General features: G+C 38.6%; 1 protein-coding gene across 1 annotated transcript; it reads right to left on the bottom strand.

Annotated features, from left to right (window-relative positions):
* Positions 1 to 7,672, bottom strand: LOC106070336 (uncharacterized). The gene is made up of 2 exons (XM_013230214.2): positions 6,993 to 7,672; positions 1 to 5,815 (listed from the first exon to the last, which is right to left on the bottom strand). Exons 1-2 carry the CDS (start codon positions 7,183 to 7,185, stop codon positions 1,002 to 1,004), a joined length of 5,007 nt encoding a protein of 1,668 aa, XP_013085668.2. The 5' UTR covers positions 7,186 to 7,672; the 3' UTR covers positions 1 to 1,001.
* Positions 7,673 to 9,952: the final 2,280 nt, after the last annotated feature.

The raw sequence follows: 9,952 nt of genomic DNA, 5'->3' as shown, positions 1-9,952 counted from the left end.
TACAGGATTGAACTCTGTATTGTAACTGTTAGCGTATACTTCAGTATTTCTATAGGACAAAAAGAAACAACAAACAAGTCCTACAATCTGGGACCACTTGTGATATTTTCTTATTTATTCCGTACATATTAAATGAGAGTTGATAATGATTCTGTTCAACTCTCCACGTACTTCTATTCGAGATTGATAAGAATGCATGTAACACCAAGAAACTTATATATTTTTAAGTCTGTAAAAAAGCTGATTAAAAAAAACAACTTGATATTCTCAGTTGACTAACTTCAGTAGTGTCCTAACTTGATGTGAGATTGTACTGAATTCCACATGAATAAAACATGTGACGTATAATAACAGCATGCACAAAGATAATAATATATAGAAGAAGAAAAACATTTTAAAAACTTTTTTTAAAGACAATACCTCCTTTATACAACTTATAGAGCGATTGTTTTTCTCTTAATCATTAATGAATGTTAGATTTTTTTTAAAAAAAAGAAGATTTTGTACCCCGCCACATTCCACCCCCCCCCCCCAATCCTTTTTTTTTTTTTTACAAGACTTTATACAATTTCAATATGTAGACCTATAGTACGCTCAAGATAGATAGATAAATATTTTATACTCCAACAATTATAACAGTCAAACTAGAGTTTTACAAGTGTAGCCAACGAGCTAGTAATTTTCACAACGATAAATATCAACAGATTTTAGGAGAATCGTAAGACCCCATTACGAGAATCGCGTTCACCCAACATTTGCCCACCCAGGTCCCACTCCGAAAATGTGACTTGAATAGAAGTATTATAATGATAAACATAACAGCTCCATAGCGCATTCTTGATCAGACCCTCAATGCATTGCGTATTGCAGGTCAGTTTTTTTTTTTTAAAGTTTAGCATATTTAGTGGTAAATACTAAATCATCTGGAATCAGTAGGCCTAAGTAATCTTATCTTTCTAAATGTTTATATACAAGTAAATACAATGAATATATTCCATGATCTAATCCTTCTTATTCTCAGTTCGCTTGTAACCATATTTAGGATTTGTATATATATAATGCTCAACTACTGCGTCTATCATTTTATCTTCTCCAGTTTGCCCAGCTCTGTCGGATGAAGAATCGATTATCTGATAGTAGTTGGAAGAACTGGAATCGTCCATACCACCAGAACCTGTCATGCCAGATTGCCCTAAGTTCATGTTTTTTTTAGAGTATACAAACTCTAGAACCGCCTCTTCGTCCCTGTCTTGTTCGTTGGAAAATGTTTGGACTTTGGGGATTTGCTTGTTGAAAGATGAACCTTGACCTCTTGATGAATCTATCGTCTGATAGTAGTTGGAAGATCCGGAGTAGTCCTGAACATTGGACTGCTTGAAATTTGTTTTCTCAGGATCTGTGAACCGCAACAAAACTTCGAATTCGTTTGTTAGAGATTTCAAAATAGATGGGCTCTGCTGGTTATTCTGGTTCAATCTAGAAGAGTCATACCACCTGACCTTGTTTTTGGTGTTGTAGTTGGTAGCATAGTTTCTATTTTTACCAAAATTACCATTTTGAGCACGTACATTGGTGTCATAATATTCTTGGTTCAAAGGTACGCGGTTCTTAGTCCATGCTCGTTGATTTTGTTGCTGGTAGCCTGGCACTTGAAACTTTCGGGTCTGAGATTGAGTATTTTGATAACGATTTCGACTCTCATAATTCGTGTAGCTGCTGTCTTCCTCCCAATTATTATTTTCTGGAATGTACGTTTTTTGACTATTCTCAGTCTTCCAATCTTCAGTGCGTGCTTCTTTCAGTGATGTTCTTTGGCTAGAGTCCTGTTTAGTTTGGCTCAGTTTTTGGTCATCGTTGGATTCATACTTTGATTGGATATCCTCTATAACCTTGACCTTTAGGTCATCTTCATCGTCAGATTTTACTGAGACACTTAGATTAGGATCGGGATCGTTCATTGTTGGCTCATCCGTATCAGGGTCAGTCTTTAACTGGGATTCCTTTTCCAGGCCAGCTTCGTTCATTGATGGATCACGCTGTCCTGGTAGTTGAGGTGTCAGTAGCCGTGCGGTAAAGTCCAAATACTCTGGGATCTGAGAATAATGTATGGGAGGAGTATAGTATGTGATGACCGGCTGATAGTGGACCACAACTGGCTCAGGGGGCATCATGTTTAGCATTCCACCTTCGAAAGAGGTTTTATCCTGAAGCTGACCAATATTTGTCTCAGAGTTCGACATCTGTTGCATGGGTGCTTCACGCGCGTCTCCAGTATTTATTCCATTTTGCGCCTGGACTTTGTGCTTGTCCCTCTGACTATTGTCAGTTAAATCATTCGACTTTGTAGACTGTGTCTCAGGTTGGAATGGACTTTTACTTTGAACGAACTTGTGAGAGTAGCTGGCCCCTGACCTCTCCCCTACTTGTGAATCACTGATGAAACTTTGGAGATGCTGTGAGTTAAATACTGGATAGCTGCTCATCTTTGCTGGTTGTTCATTGAGATTCGCGGGCTTACTTTTGGGTACTTCATGGTTCTTTGTAACGGATGACTTCAATTTGACCAAGTCTCTTTTCCCACTTAACTTCTCCGCGTTTTGCTTCTCGCGAAGATAGCGATTTATGTAAGGCTCTGGAGTTGTTTTTGTATCTACTGAACGAGTAGGCGTGTCTTGTGGCCGTGGTTGTGAGTCTGATAGGCGTGCCCTAGTGTCCTCAATTGGGTGAATCTCTACAAAGTCAGTATTGAAGCTTGAGGTATGTTTGGTAGATGGAGCTTGTCGAGTATCATCAAGTTTTGACTGGCTGATTAAGGCATTACCCGCGTGCTGCTCTTGAGAGTTTGAATATTTCTGTTCTTGACTTGAAGATTGTCCTCGAAGACTTGGTTTCGTCGTAATAGGCTGCAGGCGTGCAGCTGTTCTAATGGTTGGACTTTGTTTAGTTGTAGAGTGGAATACCCATAAAGGCACAGGACCACTTAGGTCACGTTTGTTCCTTTTGCTCTGATCATCATTAGACATCTTCAACATTTGAGAACTATTGCCTTGAATGTCTGTCTCATTTTGACCTTCTAATGCTGCACTCATATTATGTAAAGTTAAAGACTTTTCTTTTGCAATGCTTGAATTTTCTGACGAAATATTGTTACTCTTAGAAACCACGGAGACAAATCCAATTGGTTTTCTTGTTGCTGTATTAATTTCAGTCACGTGTTCTTCACCAGGAATTACAGTCTTGATTGTTTCTGTGTTTTTTTCATTCATAAAACTTTTGTTACTAGAGTTTGTGTCGTTTATTTTGTCTTCGCTTTTTATGTTATCAATCAAGGTTCTTTTATTTTTAGAATCCGTCTGTGTTTCTACGTGGCTCAAGTTCAAGTTTTTAAAAGTCTGATTCAAGGGGAAAGTTTCCATAGGAAATGTTTCATTGACCATGGAATGCAATGAATTTTCTTCTGTGATGTTTGTAGAGTTTGTGCTAAAAATAATTTCGCTCTTATTCTTGATTCGCGCGACTGTAGGCTCATCGTGGCTAAATTTGGGCTCTGTGTCTTTAGAACTAATGACGTCACTTTTATCTTCCTCGGAATCAAGTGACAGTGATGGTGGCTGGAGGCTGTCCGCCTCGGACAGGTCTTGAACCTCGGACTGGACACTGATGCCCCAGGGCAGCACTTGGTTCATTTTATTGTCCACGCCAGCCATTTGTCGACTTACTTGAGATTTTTCATGCCTCATTATTTGAAACTGCTGGGTGAGGAAAAGTTTCTTGTTCCGAAACTTGTGGTTTATGGAGCTGACTTCACCAAGTGGCCAGTCTCTACTTCGTTTAGATCTAGAGGATGGTTTGACCAACTTGGATTCATCAGCATTGATTCTTGGCCACTTCGTTATGGACTCACTTCTGCTAACAGGTGAAGGCTCAAATTTTTTATCCCCTGTGACATTGTTATTATTTTTATCACGCTTAGCCTTAGAGTTATTATAATCAAATTTGAGCAAATCTAAAATTAATGTGAAAAGATGATTTGTGAGTATAGTATCTTCACCAATATCATTAGTAACCGTTTTGTTTGAATTAAATAAGTCTAACACTTGAATACGTGGCGCTAACATTCTAATATCTTTTGGTGGTGGTGGTATTAATTGACGCCATTTTCCGTCCATAATAGTTCGATACATCTTTAAAACGTAGTTAATTTTCGTTGAAATGTATTCCTTTTCTTTTAATGGTAAGGATTCCACTAAAGATAGAACAGACTGGAAGTATTCGGGTTTGGATGTTTCAAGACGTCCTTTCACGTTTCCAGCACCGGAAGTTGGTGCTAAATTCTGTGGGCTTACCTTTGACATTGCGGAATGTTTCATTGGCGTTTTGATCAGTTGTAGCCAAGGGACTTTCTGTATACGATTTGTATCATATTGAGTTTCTGGTCGTAAATCTCTTGGAATATTGAAGCCGATACTTTTCTGTATAATTTCAGTGCGCACAGGAAGATAAAGATCACCATTGTCTATCTCGTTGTTGGGTTCACTGATGTAAGGGGACATTTTTAATGGTTGACTATTTTCTCTACGAGTCAACAACGATGTGTCGAACTGCTGGCCGAACAGGTTCAAAAGATTTTCACGAGTCCACATCGAGTTATCTGCCAGTGAATAAACCGAGTTTCTCGTCCATTCTTGTTTGCCAGGTGATTTGTAAGCGTTAACGTTTTGAGGTAAATAGTGAATTTGGTCTACGAGTTGGCTGGGCTGTTGTAACATGGAGCGTAGCTTTTCTGGCAAGGTGTAGAGAGTTTCAGATGATTCGATGCTGTGTAGAACATCATTAACATGCAAAGAATGTCTATTGCTGTCAATGTCATTATTATATGTTTCTACACTGATGTGGTGTAATGAAGGAGTAGAGATGTCATTTAACATCATGTCATTATCACCTAGTGCTAATACAACATTGTTCTCATTGTCGTCATGTAATGAATCCATTGTCCTATCTTTAGAGTAGGTCGTGTCCAATGATGGGGTCCCTACAGTGTCATGGTAAGGCGCCTTGAGGATATTGCTTAAGAAGTCCATAGCGACATTGTTCGACCCTTCATCAAGGACATTCAGCGCCATGTTAATGTCGCTGTTTTGAAGCGAGTGAATTTTAAAAGGTAAATTGAAATTTTGGGCGCCCCCTGTGAATACATGTATGTCATTAGAAGCTGCGATGTTGTTCTCTGGTGTGAATATATGTATAGGCCTACTAGATGATTCCGCCATATTTTTGTCATTGGATAAAATGTCATGGATGACATCTGAGATGAGATGCTCATCCTCCAGTTTCCCCAGGTCAATGTCATCAGATGTATCAGTGAGCACATCATCAACGTCATTAGGTGATAAAAGATGAATGACATCATCGATGTCGTCTGCTGAGCTCAAGCCGATGACGTCAGACGTTTTCGAGACAAGGTCATTGTCACTATCAAGTATAAATCTTAGAAAGTCGCCTTCACTGTAGGGGACAGAGCTACTGCCGTCTGATACGCTGACTGAGACTTCAGCTTCATTGGCATCGTCTCCCGTTTCCTGCAAACCCAGAAATGGATCTAACAAACTTCTCTCGACTCTCTGGCCCGAACGAGAAGTAGTTCTGGGGTGATCAGACGTGAGGGAATCTTGTGTTGTAGGTGGAGATACTAAGAGTGCCGAAGTACTGATCAGTGATTGATTCTGGTCTCCTACACTCGTGTTAAGTGAGTCTGGAAGATCACTTCCGGCAGTAGTTTGTTGTTTTAAAAGCATTGACTTTGACGAGACATTTTCTGTGTGGGAAAATAGAAAATAAAAACTAAAAACAAAATAATTATATTTTAATTGCTTAGAAAAAAAATATTTCATAAATCAGGTAAATAGATATTGTTAAAGCCCATTTGATAGACTAGAATTCCTGAAGATTCTAATTTATCCACTCAGTGCTGGGACACAGTTCTAGCTCACGTGTTAGTTCGATAACACTTTGAATCAAGACAGACATTGATGAAACCTGGTTTGCGCAGTGGCAGAGACTTACACTTTATAACTACATTAACTTAAAGTCTATGTTGGTACAATCCAAACAATTAGGAATTTGTAAATGAACAAACGTCGTCGGATAGCAAATAGTTTTTAAAAGATGTTCCAAGTCTGAATGGGTTTAGATTTAGAAGGAAGTAAAAAAACAACTATATTTTTTTTTACTCTTGTGCAAACGTGTGCTGGAAATGGTAAGGTATATATATATGTGTTTAGCTTATTACGAACATCAACATATGTTTAGCTTATTACGAACATGTGAACATCAACATATGTTTAGTTTATTACAAACATGTTGACATCAATATGTTTAGCTTATTACCAACTTCAAAATATTGTAATATTTAATGAGAAGTGTACACAACTAAAGATTGTTCAAAAACAAAGAGATCCAAATTAACTTTAAAACGAATGGTAATTGACGCAGTTGAATGCATCACACTTCTGTCTTAGAAACAAAAGTTTTAAAGTTAGCCAAGACCATCACTAACAGTGACATCATACAACAGACTTTAGTGTTCATACCTCGTCTGTCAAAGGTGAATAAAGCATTCAGAAAAAATGCATTGAAATCTATCCAAAGTCAAAGTGAGTACAACTGAAGCCTACCGAGCTGTCTCTATAAAGTGTACATAACGTTTTCATGGACTTAGAGGAGACTGCGTTAAACTAGAATTAAGAGCTTTGTCTCTTAGCTTTTGATACATTAATGGCCATGAGTAATTTACTACATATTAAAAAAAGGAGTAATCGAACTGAAAATTACGTTTCAATTAACCTTCATAAAATACAATCTCATCTTAAGATTAACAAATTTATACATTTATTGTCAAATTTTGACATTTTGAAACAGGTTATCCAAGACAACAATGAATAGTAATTAAATGTAAAAAAAAAAAAACGAAAAAAAAAAAAATCTGTGTGTACCTGGTACTTCTGGGAACGTATCAATGCTAGTCACGTGATCAGCTGTCTGGTTATAGAAGTTATCCAGGCTTAAGCTATTCTTCACCGTGACATTCTTCAGTATATGATCCAGAAGTTGTGTTTTTGTTGGCTGTATTGTGATGACCACACCGGTCAACAGTAGTTCCAATAGTAACATAACAGTGTCCTTCATTTTAGGATTGTCTTCCTTGGTCAGAAATAGTTGGTCCGTAATATTAAAATAGCTCCACCATTCTATAGCATGTAAACATTATTCAGTCAACTTAAACTTGAGTTTACATATGACGTTTACTGTTAGTATATCTCAATAGTGTGTCGTTGAAAATAGAATATACATAAAGGAGGCTGATTACGTCATTGTGAGCTTACTTTATTTGATCAAAGTAATCTCAAAGCCTTGGCTAATGTCCGAAAAAAAAAATCTCGAACCATACTGCTGAAAAAAACAACCTACTCTGCTTGCAGGTGTTACTAAAAGACATTAAGAACAGCACGACTATTTGTCAAGATGTCTTCCTACAGAACTTTAACGGAGCAAACAACTTGGCCACCGGACGTCCAAGGTAAACCTTGCCACATGCCTACATGAACCAATCAGAGCTCATCACTAGCGCAGGGGAAGAAATGTACGTCTAACTTATAGGGAGATCCTGGAAGAAGCGGGGCATGGTGGACCGATACATTGACGTTTGGGGGGCTAAGAAGAAACGGAAATGGCCAGGGACGTGTGAACACTGTCAGAAAACAAACAAACCTACAAGGTAACAATGTGCTAGCTCTGTGTTAACATAGGACTTCAACGAAACGTAGCTGGCATTTAAACAAGTGGAGAGAGGATCACAGACGACCGAGAGAAAGTGACAAACAAATTTGGAAAAACTCGGAGATGTAGCTACACTATATTTAGCCAATAAGTTCATCAAGTTGATTTCTAACTTCACGACATGTGATTTGATGCATGACATTTGCAAAACTCCTTCTTCTCTAGTGTTGATCAACAAGTAAAATCTAGAAAATACTTCAGAAAAAAAAAACAAAGCTTATCTGAGAGAAAGAAATCACAGCGACATTCGTCAATACTGAAAGGTATATAACTCCCATTATATTAAACCAAATTAATTAATTGATTAATTTTCTGATTGATTCGTGTATTGTCATCGACTATGAATAATTGTGCGAAATTTCAACTTTCTACTTTTAGTGCCTTTAAGCGTTTTTTTTTTTTTTTTAGGTTCATTAATGAATGATATGGACTTGAGTTAGACAAGAGTAAAAGACGGACATTTTCGCACTTTATGTCAACGCCTGCCGGACATTGGACGTGGTCCACTAAATAAGGACATGTCCTCTTTTTGCGGACTTCTGTTAACCCTATATAAGAGCATTTAGGTCGCTTGCACACTACACGGTTTCGACAGGATGGCATACAAAAAAAAACAAACAAAAAAACACGGACTTTTCCGTGTCGTAGAAGCTTTCAAATTGGATTCGATATTCAACATTTGTATTTATTTCAAATTGGATTCGATATTCAACATTTGTATTTATTTAAAATACTGATTTGTGATTGGATCCTCTCTCGTGGCCGTAGGACTAAAAAAAAAGTCTTGTGTGAAAGCATACAATTAGTGACGTGGTCCAGTAAGTCCAGGACACCGGACGGCGATTATTGAGCTCAGTGGCAAGACATTTTACCGTCTAAGTTAAATGTGAAAGCTCTCATATTTCGACGTGTCGGCCAAATACGCCATTGAAACGGATTGACAATATCTGGGTAAACCACAGTGGGTGCCCTTGCACTGTGGCGTGGGGGGGGGGGGGGGACACTGAGGCGGCTGATGCTCTAGCACGAGAAGGACTGCTGGCCGTGCCCACTTTCGAGGCCCCAAGTACGTTCAAACCAAGCTACGACAATAATCCGAGAGTGAGCACATGACAAGTGGTTGAAATCCTGGGATGGCTCCAACAAAGCCCGTGGAGTCTGGCAGCTTTTGCGTCGCCCGGACCGCGACGATCCATGTGGAGGCTATAAAGGCCGAACAATCCATTAGAACGGCCACTGCCCTGTTGGTGCTTATTTTGCCCGGTTCCGGCCAAATTTTAATGCCCGATGCCGACACTGTGGAGAGTCGGTGGAAACAGTGTCGCATATCTTGCAAGTGTGTCTGCAGAGTCACTTGACCTGTATGGGAGCTTGAAGACACGACACCTAACAGCAGAGTTTCTCGCCAAGGCTCTACGGGAGGACCAACCCTTCCAGCCTTGCTACCACTTGGAGTTCATCTCAACATACAGAATTGTATTCAAACATAAATCGTTCCAACGAAGGTTGTCTTTCAATGGGAGATTTGTATACCTGGAGACAAACTCTTAAAGAGCAATCTGTTTGGTGTATCCGGTGTACGGAATGTTGAGAAGTGAAGTCTTTGAAGGCCATATACTAGAGTCAAGTACTGTGCACTCTTCGTCAATATAGAATCAAGTTTCTAATTTCTTTACCTTCGTATTCAAAATAATTATTGAGTTGACAGCAGTGATCTTTCACTATGACATGCTTGATCTATTTATTTCAAAATCTCTTCCAATCCTCTATTTTCATTATATTGCCACCACATTTCTTCATATCGTTTTCTCGTCTGTTTCTTTCTTCCTGAATTGAATTGCTTGAAGAAGGTAAATGAGATATTAAGAATCACGTGTAAATAAAGAGCAGATTACCCGGTACTATGATAGACTGTTTGGGTGAAAATCCCGCAGGAAATATTTATTCAACAAGACGAAACAACTATTTTCTCATGGCGCAGTGGAGTGGGGGGCGGGATGAGTCTATTGTTACAAGGGCCTCTGAAAACAAAAAAACGAGCAGTCAGTACAATTTTCAACAATTTATTTTATTTGAAGATTAAAGCGTGGCTGATTTTTTAGTCCACATATTTTAT

The sequence above is a fragment of the Biomphalaria glabrata genome, chromosome 9, assembly GCF_947242115.1.
Source record: "Biomphalaria glabrata chromosome 9, xgBioGlab47.1, whole genome shotgun sequence".
Classification (NCBI taxonomy): domain Eukaryota; kingdom Metazoa; phylum Mollusca; class Gastropoda; family Planorbidae; genus Biomphalaria; species Biomphalaria glabrata.
Note: the sequence above shows the minus strand (reverse complement) of the source record. Positions and strands in the feature narration are given on the sequence as shown.

Bases quoted from the DNA above. Each gene is read 5' to 3' on its own strand.
- LOC106070336 (XM_013230214.2), bottom strand. From the start codon at position 7,185: ATGAAGGACACTGTTATGTTACTATTGGAACTACTGTTGACCGGTGTG. The intron at 5,816-6,992 runs GTACACACAGAT...TTTCCCACACAG, and splicing joins TACGTTCCCAGAAGTACCAG to AAAATGTCTCGTCAAAGTCA.